Raw genomic sequence first — 18,065 nt, forward strand, 5'->3', positions numbered from 1 at the left:
AGTATAATTTCAAATTAGCTTTTTTGGATGCTGCTTCTTAGGTTAAACTTATTCCTAAATGAATTACAACAAATATTGTAATTTTATCTCTGAATATTATGTACTATAAACATACACAGTTTATAAACTACCTGCTTTCATTAAAATATATATATCTATATATACAATAATTGTTGTCATTGCAAGTCTAGTACTGAATACAATACGGTTTTCTAAAACTGTGAGCTTATCCTTCTAGATCAGACGTCTCCAACTCTTTTGAGCCTGTGGGCACCTTTAGAATTCTGACACAGAATGGTGGCACAGCCACAAAATAGCTGCCACAAAGAGGCAGAGTCATCCTCCAAATGTAAGGAAGTGAGGTTATGCATAACTCTAATAATAACTCTTCAGCATTTCAGGCAGAAGCTCTGTTTAGCAGGATCCCTTTTAAAATTAATATACTGTTTTAAATATTTCCTTGCTTACCTTCAGTCACTCAGTGAAGCTGTGGCAGCTGCTACTGAAGCAATGTTTTTAAAAATCTGCAAAGCCAGTCAGATCTCCAGTGGCCAGTCAGAAGCCCTCCTGGGCAAAAGTCTTGTTCACTTCTTTAAAACACTTGGTGGGTGCTAGGAAAGCTGTCAGCAGGTACCGTGGTGACACCGGCAACTCCTGATCTAGGTGTTGTAAGAAGCCCAAAAGGCATGGAAGAAGGAGACAACAGAGTAATAGAAAACATGTGAATTGTTTCTGTCTTGTAGGGCCAAGCTCATAGCTTGTAGCTGTCTGTTGAGAATATTGTGGCTGCCTGTGGCCTACCTCAAAGATCAGTTATTTCCTTTATGATTAATGAGATTGACAGTGGAATTTGATATGTAGATCTATTTGATAATACAGGGGAGTTGGCAACTAAATGACTTATTTATCATCTCTCTCTCTCGCTCTCTTTTTTTAGGTCATTGGGGGCGATGCATAGGTGACTGTGGTTCAGGTGGTGTTCAGAGTCGAGTAGTTTGGTGTGTCCATTCAGAAGGCTGGACAACCCACCATTCAAACTGTGAACAGAGTGATAGGCCTGATAGCCAGAGGGGCTGTTTTAAAATATGCAACTGGCACCTGGAACTCTTTGAGTGGGAAATTTCAGAATGGCACATGTGTGTTCTAGTTCCTTTTGCACATGGTGAAGTCAAGCCAAGGACTTCAGAGTGTGTAACTGCACAGCATGGATTACAGCACAGAACTGTACGATGCATACAAAAACTGAATAGAACAGTTGTTGCGAATGAGATATGTGAACATTTCATCCCCCAGCCACCTAGGGAACAAGCTTGCCTAATTCCTTGTCCCCGGGATTGTGTGGTATCACAGTTTTCTTTGTGGTCTGTATGTAGGAGACACTGTGGAAAGAGTTTACAGCACAGAACCCGTTCTGTTATTGCTCCTCCACTCTATGGTGGAGCCAAATGTCCAAATCTCACTGAATCCAGGACTTGCAATGTTTTTATCTCTTGTTCTCATGGGGAAGAGGAATACACCTACAGTCTTAAAGTTGGACCTTGGAGTAAATGCCGACTGCCTCATCTTAACGAAATGAATATGATTGGGAGAACTATGTTGGATTTCAGTTTGGATTCTACAGAACGAAGCAGTTTCAAACTTCAAGTGGTTGAGAATGCACAAAACTTCCACAGGTTTAAACTCCACCACAATTCTAAGGCTTGGGATATAGAGATTGGTTATCAAACTAGGCAGGTGAGGTGTACAAGAAGTGACGGGAAAAATGCTATGCTGAGGTAAGCCACTTTTATTCATATTAAACTTCCATTGAAAGGCTGTTAACATCTTTGTAGGGAAGCAACATACACACATATGTAACCCCAGAGTCCCGAGGGCCAGGTTCAATGTCTAGAGATAAGCTTACAAATTCAAAATGTAAATCCAATTTATTTAAATATAACAGAACTGAAGATGCTGTATGAATCCTGGAGCTTGCTTGTTGCCCTAGAAGCAGTTCCCCTTTCCTCCTGGCAAGATGAAGTGGGGCAGCTCTGTATTAGGGTGCTGGTCTCAAGCAGTCAAGCTGCCAGCAATTCCTGCTCTTTGCTCTCCTTTGTTTCTTCACCTCTTCCCAGCTACTGCTGTTCTCTCAGGGAGAAGGGTTCATTCAACTGTTCCCAGCTAGCAGTTTCAGCTCTATGACCTTAGATCCATAGCTTGGATACAAGCTTTGCCTTCCAAAGAGCAGTAGCCTCAACACTCCTCTCTCCCTTCCAGTCTTTTCAGCTAGCCCAGTCCTGCATTATACCACCTCTCCTAGTCATGGCGACCTTTTTCAACACATGCTCCATGATGAGCCTTTGCTGAACATGGAAAGTAATACCAACCTAGGTACAGCTCAGTTATCTGCTAGTCCTGTCTGCTAGTCTGGTCTGTCTATGTATCTGTAGTCTATTAATTAGACCTAGGTCCTAGGCCCAAACCCTTTTTTCAGTACAGGCTTACATCCATATTCAGTGGCATGCTAAAATTGGGAATTGCTTCTTCTTGGTCAAGCCACTCTGTGGGGAGTAATTTGTAAATCACAGAGTTGGTCCAAATGTTCTTTTATTCATTTCAGAACTTTTGTTGTTCTGAATAGGCCAAATTCTTTCCTGGTCAACAGCTACCTGAGTCCAGTCCAGCTAAAGAGTGTAAATATCTTTGCCACACTGAAGTGTTGCAGAACAGGTCTTGGGTAGTGTTACAGAGATATTAAGCTGTTATTGATACTGCCGAAACCAGCACAAATACTGCTACCAGCAGTTGTCATGAAATCCAGAAAAAGCATGCAAAGGACGAATATATCCATCAGTGAACATTTACAGTGGTTTTATTGAAACCTAATTATGTACCTCTGTGGACTGGGTGCTAATTATTGCAAGCTGAATGAAACTAGTGGAGTGGTTCTTTCCTGGCTCCTGCTGCAGTCTACTGAGCCCCCTGAACTTCTGCTCCTGAGGGGTCAAGGGACACTCAGGATCAGTGCAAGGGGCACAGTGAGAGTGGATGTTTGTGGAAATGGCTGACTTCTCCTCTGCCATGCAGTGTCAACCAGGGTTCTAACTCTGCCTACATCAGTAGTTACTTATTCCCGTAGAAGCTGTGTGTTAAGATGGTGTTGGTGAACATATCTGCTGAGCAGAAGAAAAAAATGGAATGGTTATATGTACAAAATGGATACCATATCTATTTTGAGCAGCAAGAATTTAAGTAGACCCTGCTGGATCAGGCCACTGTTCCAGCATACTGGTTCACACAGTAGCCAGTGCATTGCCTTGGAAGACCAAACAAACTGGCCATACCAGTTCCCACCACTGGTATTCAGACATTTGCTGCCTCTGTACATGAAAGCTCCCTTCAGTCACCATAACACTCCTATTCCATCTACTGAAAATATCTACATTTTCGTGTTCTGTAAGAATTAAATGTAAATCATCTTATCACTCATATCTGCCCTTAGATTTGGAAAAAAATTGCAATTTCTTTAGATGTTTTTGAAGAACCTGGGTTCATGAGATTCTCCGAATCCTGCTTGTTCTTCTTCTGACATCTGTTCAATTTTGTGTTTAATTTAAACTCATGTGGAAAAGAGAAGGGATCCATTGCATGCACTGTGCATGCTTTGTAATTAATATAGTTGGAATCAATGGGGTGCAGATGTACTCTTTCCTCTTATTATGACATGTTTATGACCTATGTCATTGGTTAGGCAAAAGGTATTTTATTGGTTAGGTGAAGAGTCAGTTCCGATTATCACAGTGGATTCTGAGGTTTGTCATTCATAATGTGGTTTTAAATATGCAGCCTACTTCTAATGTTTCCTTCAGTTCCAGAACTCTTCTAATTTCTGTTGTTAAATCCAAAATACAATGGATAAAGTTACAATATGGTTCATAGACAGTAAGGTGGGGATCACTTCATGGATCAGTTTCCTTCAGCATGTCTCATGAACACCCACAGTGACAGGGTTGGTGATGATGCTTACACAATCTGCCCCTATCCTCCATTTTCATCAGTTTTCAAACTATATATATATGTGTATTTGATGTTTTGTATTTATATATAACTTTGAAGTATTCAAAACACTTTACATGTATTTTCTCATTAATACTATAAATATATTTTGATTGGGTAAAGAGTAAATGCTTTACCACCTCAGTAACAACAATAGAAGTATACATTACATGCGGTAATGTATGCCAGTTCTCAAAACATTTTTATTTAAGTGTGTGTATGTGTGTGTATGTTGAAGAATAGGCACTTCTCCCTGACACTAAGGTTTACATTTTCATTTCTTTCTTGTAGTTAAAAAGAACAAGCTTTTCTCCAGCTGCAAGGCTCTTTTACTGCCTTCCCCATTCAGGATCACTGAGCAGTTGTAGGGGCAGCATGAAGCACTGAAGTAAAGAGCAGTTTTTCTTGCTGCCCAAACTTACATTCTATGTAGACCCTAAATAAAAGCATCTGCTTCATGTATCCCAATGACAAAATAGTTAAAGATAATATATTATTTCACGTTCCCCTGAACAAGCCATGCTGTAAAGGTAATATATTCTTTAGATACTTATAACATCTTTTAACATTTCTAGTTATGTAGAAATATGCAAACAGAGCATACTGGAAGCAGCATATTCTTGAAGCAGACAGCAAGACCACTAATCCTGCATGATTTTCAAAGAGCAATATATGAATGCATCCAACTCTTAGAGTGGAAATACATGTTGCAGAATGCCAGGGAATGCTCAGGTGCAGGATTTTATGCGTGGTCCTCAATTCATGTGAAGACTGTTCTTGCTTGATGCACGTGAATTTCACGGGAGCTCCCTTTGTGTGATTGCATCTGCAAGTGTGTCTGGAGGGCAGAGCACTAATTCAGCTCTGTTTTTGCTGTGAGAACAATTATTGTAGGTTCCTTTGACTTGCCAGTTTGCATTTCTGTAAAGTTTGAGAAACTGTCAAGATCTGCATTTCAGTGAATGGATGTGGGAGGTCGGAGAAACTGGGATACTTTTATCAATTGAGGAGGAACTGATATCAAACTCATGAATGTATTCATGCGGAGCATATTGAAGTGTGACTGTGTAAGTAAATGCATGGAAAGTTGGAAGGGGGCATATGAAATAAGGTTCACCTGAGTGTCCCTAGGTACTTAGTAACATGCATTTCCACCCTTAGCCAACAATTAATAAACTTCTCTTCTGAACATCGAGTATACAAAGACTGGTGTTGCACCTCCTCCTGCTCATAGCTTGCCCCTTAAACATCTTCACTGTTCAACTATAATTATGAAATATCAACTGATCATCCTTGACTGTTAACAAGTAACAAATGAAACCCCCCAGCAACTACTATAATATTATTTGTATAAAATGTTCCAGTGGTTATCTTAATAACATAGTTGCATGATCCTGTTTCAGTTACCACATACCAAAGCATATATCAATCAAATTAGTTTTGTGGTTTACAAAGCAGAAATAACCCTTTAGTACCTTTGTAATTTTATGCTACATTTAATGTTATTAACCTTCTATTATGTGTAATTAAATACTGAGATACTGTTATAAAAATGTAACCTAATAAGACATTATGAAGAAAGGGCTTATTGAGCTTGTCTTTTATTTCCAGAAATTTACATTCAGATCTTCATTATGTTAAGAATAAACTTATTTCTAGAGGTTGTATTCAATGAATGGCATTCCCATACTTTTCCTTACATGTGTTAAAATTTCCAAGCACTGGCTCCATCATAAATATATTACCAACCCTGGAATGGTAGGGCAGAATTACCAAGGTTCTTTATGTGTACCCACACTGTTCTTTTGCAGTATTACAATCATATATTGCATTGCAAACAAGTTGAAATTTGTGCTTCTTTTTCCCCTTTCTGTCAGCCAGAAGAGACCAAATCATGGCCTGCCAGAAATGTAACTTGCCAATTTGGCTAGAATATTATGTTTGTGGTCTTCAGGTTTTTGTTCTAACCAAATACTTTCTTATCACAGCCTTTGTATGCAAGAAACCATCCCTTTGACCTTTCAGTCCTGTGTTATGCCTAAAGACTGTGAAACATCAGATTGGTCTTCATGGAGCTCTTGCTCAAAGACTTGTCACTCAGGGGATCTTTCACCAGGATTCCGAAGCAGAATTCGGAATATAAAACATATTGCCATAGGAACTGGGAAGGCATGTCCTGAAACAGAAGAAACAGAGGTGTGCAGCATCGGAGGAGGACAACATCTTCATCTGTGCCCAAGGTATGTTTTACGCCTTCTTGTTTCCTTTAGTGGGGGAGAGAGTGATCCTAAAATGGTTATTATTGCTCTGTTCTCACTTACTTGGCTGGTGGACAAGTGCCAAGTGAAGGCATGTGTTTACACATATATGAGAGAGAGGTATATACGCATTTAATATTCATCTCATTCATTCAGACTCACCTTGAAAAAAACTTCAGTGGCCAAAGTGGCTGCATAAGGATACCCTGGAAATTTCCAGAGAGCTCTGTTAAAACAGTTGTTCCCCATCTTTTTAATATGGTGACGCATAAGTGCAAATTTACTTTGTATAGTGGTGACTCATCCAGGATTGGTTCAAGAAATTGAGAAGGTACTGAGGGAGGGCACTGGATTAGGGAGATGCGGGAAGATGACAGATGTTGGTTGGGCTGCTGAAGGAGCAGTGCCAAGACACAACCTGGACTCGCACACTCCTCTTTCTCTCCTCCTCTCACTTGTCCATGTACTGAACAGCTCCCACATAACTATGCAGTCTTTCCTCTGCTTCTTCCAGCTACTACTGTAAAGTTACTAGCTTGCAAAAGAGGTTTTGCAACCCACTTTTGGGGCCCAACCCACAGGTTGGGAAACACTGTATTAAAGAGAGCTCTTGATGCTGGGGGTATGCGGTCTGGTTTTTTATATCTGGCATAATCCAGCTATATCAAATTACCTGAGAAAGCTGGATTTGATGGGGTGGATTAAACCGTGTTTATTTGGTTTAATCCAGTAAAAAAGCATGTGCAGGCTTCAAGGCATGGATCGGAAGGCAAGGCTGTCTCCCTCAGCCCATTGCCCTCATGGCTTCCCCTGCATTGGGAGTGGGACTGGCATTGGGACTGGCTGTTTGGAAGAAGTTTCCTTTGTTTAAGGCTTCTCTTTTCCTGGAAAGCCTAGAGAAGGTTTCCCCATAGGAAACAATGGAGAGTAGCTGGGGCACCTTGTTCAAGGGCCCACAGATTGGGACTCCTGGGTCCAATCTTTCTGAAATTTCAGGGCAAATCCATTAAAAACCTTCCAGAACAATGGAGATTGCACAGGTTCTAGATGGCCTGAAATGAGAGGCATGGGGTACAGATCATCATAAACTAACATCACCACACAGAATTCCATGTTCCCTATGCCCTCTGGTATAGCTTGCTTTGATGACACCTTGACTTCAGACCTAGAAACTAAGGACTTAAATTTCATACCCTACAAATAACAATAACAACAACAACAACATTCGATTTATATACCACCCTTCAGGACAACTTAATGCCCACTCAGAGCAGTTTACAAAGTATGTCATTATTATCCCCACAACAATATCACCCGGTGGGTGGGGGTGAGAGAGCTCCTAGAAGCTGTGACTAATCCAAGGTCACCCAGCTGGCTTCAAGTGGAAGAGTGGGGAATCAAACCCGGCTCTCCAGATTAGTCCCGTGCTCTTAACCACTACATCAAACTGGCTCTTACAAACTCCCCACCACCACCCATAACACAATCTGTTATTTTTATAATTTATGCTTTTCAGACTGCTTAGTCATCTAGTCCTCAGTGAGGGCAATGCTTGGACTCAGGGTTTAACCCAGGTACACAAAGGTACACAAAACCGAGCTTTTATGAGGAGATTGGAGATTTGAAGGAAACTCACAGGCCTGATGAAAACAACTTCGAATCATTTCAGTGGTATGAATGGCTTGGTTGTTTCTTTGTTTTCTGTTTCTCCAGTCCTCTCAATATTACAGTAACAAACTTACTGGAAAGCTTAGTCCTGAGAAAGCATAACAGTTACAAAACACGTTTCTTATTTGACTGATTCAGATCTATAGAATGGAAAAGAAAGGTGTCTATCATTAAACTGTTCTTGATAGGAGCAGCATCCAAACATTGTCTATCTTGAAAATACCAAAAGTCCCTAACGAATTCCCTGCCCAACCAGGAGACCTTTTAACTCTTCTCCCACCAAAATCCAAAACCCTCAACTCTGTTAGTTGGCCAGTAGTTAAACTGCCAAACGCCCCCCTTTTTTCCTTTTCAACATTCCAGTTCACCATTTGAAAGTGATTGGCTGAAGCTTCTGCAGGCAGGAAATGGTCCATCACACCTCTCTACTTGAAGACATCCTGAGGAAGGCACTGGGTTATTATCTCAAAACCTGGCAAGGTTGGCTCAGGTCCTGTACTGCTGTATCTGGTCACAACTTTAATCAAAATAAGCTATAATCAACCCTCAGTTAACAATCTACAATTTTATCATGACCAGGCTTAATGAGCAGCTCAGCAACTGATGGTCAGGGAATGAATTATGTCCTTTTCTCTTATCTCTCTCCTTAGAACTGATTAGTCCATTGTTGATGACATTATATTCTGGTGGTTTATCAGTGGCTGGTGTATCCAGGAATTTTTTTTTTTTTTTAGTGGCACAGATGGAATGATGACATGATTGTGCATACTAGTGCCGTTTAATAAATGTTAGTATAATTTTACTTTCTGCTCCTGGCTGTCCCACAAGAGGGGATGTCATACTTACATAATCTTTCTGAGGAAAAAGGTACACAGGTCATGAGTATGGTACGCATAGTCCAATCATGTAGCTTCAAAATCAGCAAGCTATCTATCATCTCTGTGTATCTAGCTATCAGTAGGAGAGAGGGCACTTTTAAAAAGCATTGCTTGATTAGATCTTACAAAAAATATATGCTGATTTTTTTGGTTTTCCATCCCAATTTATGTCAATCAGTCAGACAAAAGGATCAGATTGTCTGACTGATTTTATTCTCTGCTCAGTGAGGTGTTTCAGTTGATGGTCATGTGATTAAAATACACTGCCTGCTGTTTAATGAGAGAGAAGGAAGATCTGTATCCATAACATCTTCCTGCGATTTTTATGAATCATTGGAACTATATCTGTGAGGACTAAGTAGTCCTCCATAGCTGAGTTTTGTTTACTGTGCCTAATGAGGTGCTCTTATCTTTAGCCACACATTACTTGTTTCATGTATGGTGTGTTCACTATGCCTTCACCAAAATATTTACAAGGGAAAGGGGTTTTCTCCTAGCTAGTAACCATTTAGAAAATTTATTTTTCTTCCAGTTCAATGCAAAAGATTGATACAGATTTGAAATATAGGATTGTGACATATACTGCATTCCAACTAAGTTTGAGGACACAAGCAAGTTTGAGGACACTGATCACAGAGATCAGTTCTCTTGGAGGGAATCACAGGTCTGAAGGCAGACTGTGGCGTCACATCTCCAGTGAGCTTCCTCCACTCCCTGACCCCTGCCCTCCCCAAACCTCACCCCCAAATCTCCAGAAATTTCCTAACTTAGAATTGGCAACCCAACCCCAAATCCAAGGCAAAGGAGGCCCACAAGGACTAGAATGTGGCCGTTTCCACACACGTTGAATAATGCACTTTCAGTGCACTTTAGTTATCCTTTAGAAGTGGATTTTTTGTTCCACACATGGAAAATCAGTTATAAATGTTCACTAAAGCGTATTGAAAGTGGATTATCCAATGTGTGTGGAAGCAGCCTGTGTCAGCCAACTCCAGCAGCTAAGCAGCATTCAGGAATGGTTCTTTGCATAAAGTGAAGAGTGGGATTTTTCATAATAAGGAACTATTGAAAATCTTTCTGAAAATCCCCCCCCACCCCCACACCTCTATACCTTCTTTGCTCACATACTGTACCATTAATCCCCAAGTCACTGAGTAACTCTGTACGCATATGTGCTTTGTTTCCTCTCATATTGTACTCATATTAAATAAGTCTTCTTATTCCAGCCTTTTAGAGATGAGTGCTTTCCTTAAAGTTTCGTAAGTGAAGCTATATCCCATTGGCAATGGCCAGATTTTCAGGAACTTTCAGCAGTGTAATGGGGCTACTGGAAGTTTTTGAGTTCTGAATTTTCTATGCAAGCACAGTGGTGTCCCCTGTGAAGACTGCCTTTAAAGCTCTGGTCTACAGCAACTGTTTAGGATCAAAGGAAAGCTGAGTACTTGGTGTGTACACTAGTTATTTAACGTTATGAACTTTTCTCAATGAAATACCCCAGAGTTGGTTATAGCGTTTCCAGGTCCCCTGAGGCCTAAACTGGGGGATGGGGGTGCCATAGGGGGTACACATGAGAGGAACTTACCCAAACTAGTGTGTTGAGGTGGTGGTGATTTTTATCAGATTGGACCTATGTGGGGGCCTTCACTTCCTTGTCACACTAGGAATGATGTCATTCCTGGTATGACAAGGAAGTCCTCTGGAATGTGCAAGGGTGCGCTCCGGAGCTTCCAAGCCCATTCCTCGCACCGTCCCTCCCCTTCTGCCGGGTAAATGGTGGCGGAGTGGAGGCTGGGAGCAAGGTACCCCCTGCCCCTACTAGGGGAATGGTATCCCAAGTTGGCTATTACTGTAAAGTGGGTATTAATTTTAGTAAAGCAAGTAGAGAATAGTCGAGAGGGATCCATAATAGTGAGATAATGCTTGTGTTTCTCTGCTCCCAATTTGCGTATTCATTTGGGTCATGATTCTCAACACACTTGATAGCGAACTGCTCTGAACACAGTGAAGTTTGTGTCTAAATAAATGGGCAAAAGATTGCGCTGTTGGAATCGGAACGGGGCGTTCTCAGGAGCTCTGAGTGATGAGTCACAGGAAAGCCTCTGCATAGCTTTCTTATCTGTCTTTCAACTCAGACAGATTTAACTTTTTTCTGTAATTTTTAATTAAAACTGCAACTGGGTTTGAAAGGTGTTCTGGATCTTGCACTCATACTGACTGTGGTTCAGCAAGTCTGAATATTTTCAAGGGGCTTCTAGTTTTCACATCTACAGTCACTTTTAATTTGCAGTAGATCTTTGCTTATTCGCCTAAACACTGACTTAAATCAACACACATCTGCTTAAAGCATTAATGACTAAATAAGAGTAGGTACCTGTCCTTAAGTATTTGGCATTGTAAATTGATTTCCATTTAGCTCCAGGAAATTTGACAGTTTAATGTGATTGGAAACAAAACACAGTACATTTACCTTGTTGCAGTTTAGCTAACTCCTCCAGAAGTAAGATTGTCTTTATGGAAGACAGTGATAAGCGATGCTATTGAAGGCTTTTTAAAAAGTTATACCTGCAAAAGAAATGATAATATATCTATTATAATTTATGTGTTGTGGGAGGACAGTTTCATATTTATTATGTTAAAAGAATGTTGTGTAGAAAATCTGTTTCTTTACAGGTTTTTTCTCCCATGGTGATTATAAAACGTCTTTCCAAATATATACATAGTATAATTTAAATGGTAGTTCATTTTAAAATCCTACAAATTAGTTTTTCTACCAATATTCCCTATGCATTGCAATTTTTAAGACTTTTGTAGCATTATTTTGTTTTCTCATCATTTTAAATTAAAGTTTGTATGTGCATTAAACAGTATTTAAGCCATTATTTTAATGCTGGTAATTTAATTGGAAGCAAAATTATAAACTCTGGTTTTGGCAAATAATGTTGAATTTTTTTTAAAAAAATACTGAAAATACTTCCAGTATTTTTTTAACAATTCTTAATAGTGCATATAAACTTAGAAACTTAAAAGATTTATTTACAAAAGATATTCAGGTGCTCTTACTGCTTAACTGCTAGGACATATTGCTTATGGCATTATCAGGTGTCTACTGGTAGAAATAAACCTCAGGGCTAGTCCTGTGGGTTTACCCTTCAAAGTCTTTAGTCTTGAGAAGTTTAAGTGTGGTCATGATTAAAGCTCAGGGAAAATTAGCAATATAAAATTCCAGTCAGATGAACAGGAGGAATAAAGAGGAGACCTACTGAATCAAAGCAAAGGTCAAAATAACTAAAAATTTTGTTTACTAATGAGATGTCCAAGTAGGCAAAAAAGGTGATAGGTAATATTATAAGATAATAGCTAATATGGCCCTCAGCAACCGGTTTTCATATGAATCAGATGAGTCAAGTAAAAACTGATTCACAGGTATATTGGATGTTGAGGCCATAGGAAGAACACTAATTCTGGCTTACAGGCAAGGTTTCATATATACTGGAAAACTGAATTCAGGAACAAGGATAAATAGAACAGAGAACAAACCAAAACTGCAGATATCTGGAATCTTCTAGAAGCTTGTGGTGCAAAGTCTGTTTGACCTGAGAACCTTAAGGCCAAACTTGACGCAGTATGTTTTTTTGGTGAGTTCCTTTCTTCACAGCCATATAGCATCTGTGAGTAATGTTACTTTAAAAATCGGTTGCTGCCTTCACCCCACCATTTACCGGAGCTGAAACCGCCCTGGCTGGGAGTCAGTTGCTTGGCTTTGGAGCTGCACATGGAGTATTCTGAAGGTGAACTCCTGTCCTGTTCACCTGTATTCATGGAATATTCAGGAGTATTCTCCAAAATTATGCAACTAAGTTTCTGCCATGGTAATTTTAGCTTGGAAAAACAATGTGGAGGAGACAGAAGCCCCTCCCCTCCAATACACTGCAGTTTCTACCCTAGTTGGGCTCCTTCCAGTTTTTAAAATGACATTCCCCGAAGCTGTGGTGGGCTTGTGGGGAAAGCAAGCCCTGAACTTGACGCAGCAAAAAAATGTATTGTATAATTTGGCCCTTGGCAGATTGTCAGAATAACAATCTGGCTCTGAACTGATTAACAAGTTAGGATCTAATAGAATGGGGTCTTTATTCTGATAACCAATGTAATTTCAATATATAGAAAACTCCAATAAAACTTTATATGTATTTTTAATTCATTTTTTAAATGAAAGGAAGATAAGAGACTTCTCTCTCTTTCTGTGTGTCTGTATTTTACCCTACTCCATAGTTCCACAGACTAGTAGTAGTAGTAGAAAGTACATACTCATATCTTTCCCTGATAGGGTTGCCAGGTTTTCCTACCCCCAGGGCGCGAGGTAGGAGGCCCGGCAGTACTCTCTGTTCAGTATTCACATGTGTGTACTCCTGGGTTGCGTGATGATGTCACTTCCAGGAAGTGATGTCATCACATGGGCCACACTAGGAGTGCTCTTGCACTCTTCAGGGGCCCAAATCAGGCCAGTTTAGAGCCGAACTGAGCCTGATGTTGTCTGATGTGGCCGGGATCGGGCTGCTGTGGAGTGTGGGAGCACTGCTGCGATCTGCAGCAGCCCAATCAAGGCCAATTCAGGCCCAATATGAGATGATCTGAGCCAATTCAGGTCCAGGAGCGCACAGCGCAGTCCATGAACACACCTCAGGAGACGTGCCCTCCTCCAGCAAGGTAAGCAGGGGGTGGAGGATGGGAGCGGGGGATCCCCCGCCACCAGTGGAGGACTGGCAACACTGTTCCCTGAGTTGAGGAAATTCATAGCACAGCTGGAATTTCAGAGTGATGTAGGGAATCTGTGTTGGTTAGATGTATCTTTGTGATATATCCTTTTTTGAGACAAAGTGAAGATGATAAAATTCACAAATTCCTGAAATGCAAGGAATCCCCTTCTCGATGCTGTGAACAGTGCGGTGGTCTCCTCTGCATTCTTGGGGAGCTGTGAAACCACAGGACTTCTACCAGAGTCTACCTTAGAGGTTTCCACAGATGTATAGTTGCAACCAAGAATGATCTCTCACTTGAATCTTACTATGTTGTGGGCATGATCACTGGAACAATATCATTTAATGTGTATATAACCAATGGCAGAGTTGGTTGTGGTTATTTACTTGGACATGAATACAATCTGTTTAGTTTGTCCCCCCATAATATGTAAATATTGTAGATTTTACCCTGTTATCACTTTGATGTTTGAATTTTAATCTAAGCAATACCAAAGTTTATTCAGTTCAAACTAATTATAACAAGTTTTTGAAATAAGACAGACCTTGCAAGTGTCTATTTTGACAGAATTTCTTTGTGTTTCTTATTTTTCTCAAGCTATTTATGGAAGACATCACAGTGGAAAGAATGTGATGTTTCTCTCCTGCTAGAGCAGCAGGACTCTCACCATCAGAAGCACATAGCCCTTTGTGGAGGTGGGATACAAGTTCGGGACGTCTACTGTGCCCAAAGCACATTGGATGAAATGCACAAATCAACAGAAGGTATGTTAGGAGTACTATGGGTTGCCAATACATAACTCGTGTGAAATGTAAAGGCAAGTTTTTTACACTACAGTAAAATAATCAGCAAAATAATGGGTGTAGGATGCTGGAAGTGTTACCACCAGGCTAGGCCCCACAGCCGTTATAATATACAGGTTAATTTTAACCTGAATTTTTGTTTTTATCAGCTATGCTGTAAATTCTTCAGGAATACCAGTTTTTTTTATCCTCTCATGCCATAGATGTTATTGGTGGTAGAAAGAGCAGCCAAGTTGTAGTTGATTTATGGCGACCCCCTGCAGGGGTTTTCACGGCAAGAGACTAACAGATGTAGTTTGCCACTGCTTGCTTCTGTACAGCAATCCTGGTCTTCCTTGGTGGTCTCCAATCCAATTACTAACCGAGGCCAACCCTGGTTAGCTTTCAAGATCTAGCTATCCAGGTAGGGTGCTTGTGGGGTTACATGTACTTTTCCATTCATATTACCGGAGGGACAAAGCATTGCATAGTGAAATGAGTGGTGAAACTGTGCACTAATGCATTCCGTGTACGTACCACAGGGCTTAATTAATGTATAAAGACGATACCATGGATGTCCTTGGCTACGCCCCCTCCCCTCTCCAGCCCAGGAATGTTGGAAATTGTACTGTCTCCACTCAATCTAGAATAGAGAAAAGGATTTTTAAATTAATATTTGTGTGTTTAGTCTACGGATTTTGTTTTGGTAGGTCCAAAAATTGAAACATTTTCTGGATTCAGAAGAAAAGAAATGGATAGACAGATGCCTGATGAATAATTTATCTTTGTCTATTTTCTTTACTATACCCTCTGCTCCTGCAAAATATGGGCTTTGTACAGAGATGTAAGCTAGCAAGAGCACAGCTTCTCAGCTGAATACTTGCTTGTTTACAAAGGCAAAGGCAAAGCAAGTCTATATTTGGGCAGATTGTCCGTCCTGTCATTCTGCCTGAATACTCAGACTGCTGAAGGCTGATTATCTATTCAGTCAATATGTAGCGGATTTTCTTGCCTCCTGTTTTTTAAAAAAATTGGCTTTGCCCCCACCCCGCAGCCCCTACTCAGATGGGGCAAGTAATTTTGCAAGAGAAGTCTTCATTAAGTAAAAATGTGGCCTAAACATGTTAAAACAGGTTTGCCATGACTCAAACTAGAAAGGGTATTTAGAAATTTCTAATTGTATCTTCAATTACTTTCAGTTTCTTTTAGGGGGGTTTATTTCCCCCCATGCCATTTTCCTAGTAATAAAGCATTCATGCCAAGCTGTAGTTTGCTACAGCAATTAAACCATATTAAATCAAAGGACACCTTTGGAAGGGGTGTGGGGAATATCCTACTATATAAAAGGCTAAGCGTATTCAAGACAACTCACTTCCTACCCTGGTGTACCTCCCCAGAGGGTGCTGCTGTGGAGAGAATGCCCACCCCCCTCCTTCACCCAGCTGAGATTAGGAGCAGAGAGGGGGCAATGCCCGCCCCCCACTTTCACCCATCTGGGATGAGGAGAAAAACGGGACAGTGCCTGCCTGCCCTTTACCCTGCTGGGGTCAGGAGGGGAGCAGAATGTCAGGCTATGGATGACAGGATACAGAAGATAGATCTCTGGACCATTGAATCAAGACACACGTTCTTGGTCAAAATGGCTTTTGTCGAAGGCTTTCACGGCCGGAGAACGATGGCTGTTGTGGGTTTTCCGGGCTGTATTGCCGTGGTCTTGGCATTGTAGTTCCTGATGTTTCGCCAGCAGCTGTGGCTAGCATCTTCAGAGGTGTAGCACCAAAAGACAGAGATCTCTCAGTGTCACAGTGTGGAAAAGATGTAGGTCATTTGTATCTACTCAGGAGGGGTGGGGTTGAGCTGAGTCATCCTGTAAGAGTTTCCCAGGGTGTGGAATGCTAATGGCGGGAGGCTTCACTGTATCCTGAGGAGGTTCTTTTGCATATGGATTGGTACTTGATGTGCTAATCTTCTCTGCAGGGCTATTGTCGGGGATAGAATGTTTTGTTAGCCTGGTGTTTTTCAGAACTGGAAACCATGCTCTGTTCATTCTTAAGGTTTCTTCTTTCCTGTTGAAGTTTTGCTTATGCTTGTGAATTTCAATGGCTTCCCTGTGCAGTCTGACAAAGTAGTTGGAAGTGTTGTCCAGTATTTTGGTGTCCTGGAATAAGATACTGTGCCCTGTTTGAGTTAGGCTATGTTCAGCCACTGCTGATTTTTCAGGTTGTCCAAGTCTGCAGTGTCTTTCATGTTCTTTTATTCTTGTCTGGATGCTACGCTTTGTGGTCCCGATGTAACCTTGTCCACAGCTGCAGGGTATACGGTATACTCCTGCAGAGGTGAGGGGGTCTCTACTGTCTTTTGCTGATCGTAGCATCTGTTGTATTTTTCGGGTGGGTCTGAATACTGCTTGAAGGTTATGCTTTTTCATAAGCTTTCCCATCTGATCAGTAATTCCTTTGATATATGGCAAAAACACTTTTCCTGTAGGAGACTGTTTTTCCTTGGTTGTTTGATTCATCCTGGGTTTGATTGCTCTTCGGATTTCATTTCTGGAGTAGCCATTTGCCTGAAGTGCGTGGTTTAGATGATTAATTTCCTCATTGAGAAAGTGCGGCTCATATATCCGTCTTGCACGATCCACTAATGTTTTCATTATGCCTCTTTTCTGTCGGGGGTGGTGATTGGAGTTTTTGTGTAAGTACCGATCAGTGTGAGTTGGTTTCCTGTAGACCTTGTGACCTAACTGAAAGTTTGCTTTGCAGATGACCAAGGTATCCAGGAATGGAAGTTTTCCCTCGATTTCTTTCTCCATTGTGAATTGTATGTTCAGGTGGATGTTGATGTCAACAACATCACATCAAGTACCAATCCATATGCAAAAGAACCTCCTCAGGATACAGTGAAGCCTCCAGCCATTAGCATTCCACACCCTGGGAAACTCTTACAGGATGACTCAGCTCAACCCCACCCCTCCTGAGTAGATACAAATGACCTACATCTTTTCCACACTGTGACACTGAGAGATCTCTGTCTTTTGGTGCTACACCTCTGAAGATGCTAGCCACAGCTGCTGGCGAAACATCAGGAACTACAATGCCAAGACCACGGCAATACAGCCCGGAAAACCCACAACAGCCAAAATGGCTTTTATTCAGAAATCAGATCATTTCCATATACAGGTCCATAGGACTACTTAGAAGCAAGGTAGACATCTAAGCAGCATGAGCAGAAGTTGACAGGAATGACACTATGTGAAAGAAACTTTTCTTCTAACATACAGTTTGCTCCCCCCCCCCCTCAATCATAAACAAAGCTTTGGCGCTCTCTTGGTGTGAGAACGTTTCACATATTTGTGATATCACATTGAGTTACTAGGAAGCAAGACACAGCACTGTCTGGGAATGAGTACAAGGTCATAAACACTGGAAGCTGTTGCAGTCCAACAGATAAACACCTGGGAAAGCCTGAGAAAGGAATAGTTATGACGGTAGCAAAGTGATACTGAGCTATAGCAAGATACATTGTGTTTTTCTATGCACTGACTTTGTCATCTCTGTTTGAGCTTCTACCTTGTTGAAAGAAGCAAATTTACTACAGTTGGCCGGATATTTTGTAATATTGTACATGAGATTTGGATATATATAGCCTGGAAGTGTTTAGAATTAGGTAAGTCATTCACTGTGCCACTT

General features: G+C 40.9%; 1 protein-coding gene across 1 annotated transcript in view; it reads left to right on the plus strand.

The window, feature by feature from the left end:
• The window catches only part of THSD7B (thrombospondin type 1 domain containing 7B), a 578,528-nt gene that overhangs the window by 153,688 nt on the left and 406,775 nt on the right, over positions 1-18,065 (plus strand). Inside the window, exons 2-4 of the mRNA XM_054972840.1 lie at positions 938-1,775; positions 6,024-6,275; positions 14,192-14,358. Coding sequence (XP_054828815.1) covers positions 938-1,775; positions 6,024-6,275; positions 14,192-14,358 — 1,257 coding nt within the window. The remainder of the gene's footprint in view (positions 1-937; positions 1,776-6,023; positions 6,276-14,191; positions 14,359-18,065) is intronic.

This window comes from Eublepharis macularius, chromosome 2 (genome assembly GCF_028583425.1).
Source record: "Eublepharis macularius isolate TG4126 chromosome 2, MPM_Emac_v1.0, whole genome shotgun sequence".
NCBI classification, from domain to species: domain Eukaryota; kingdom Metazoa; phylum Chordata; class Lepidosauria; order Squamata; family Eublepharidae; genus Eublepharis; species Eublepharis macularius.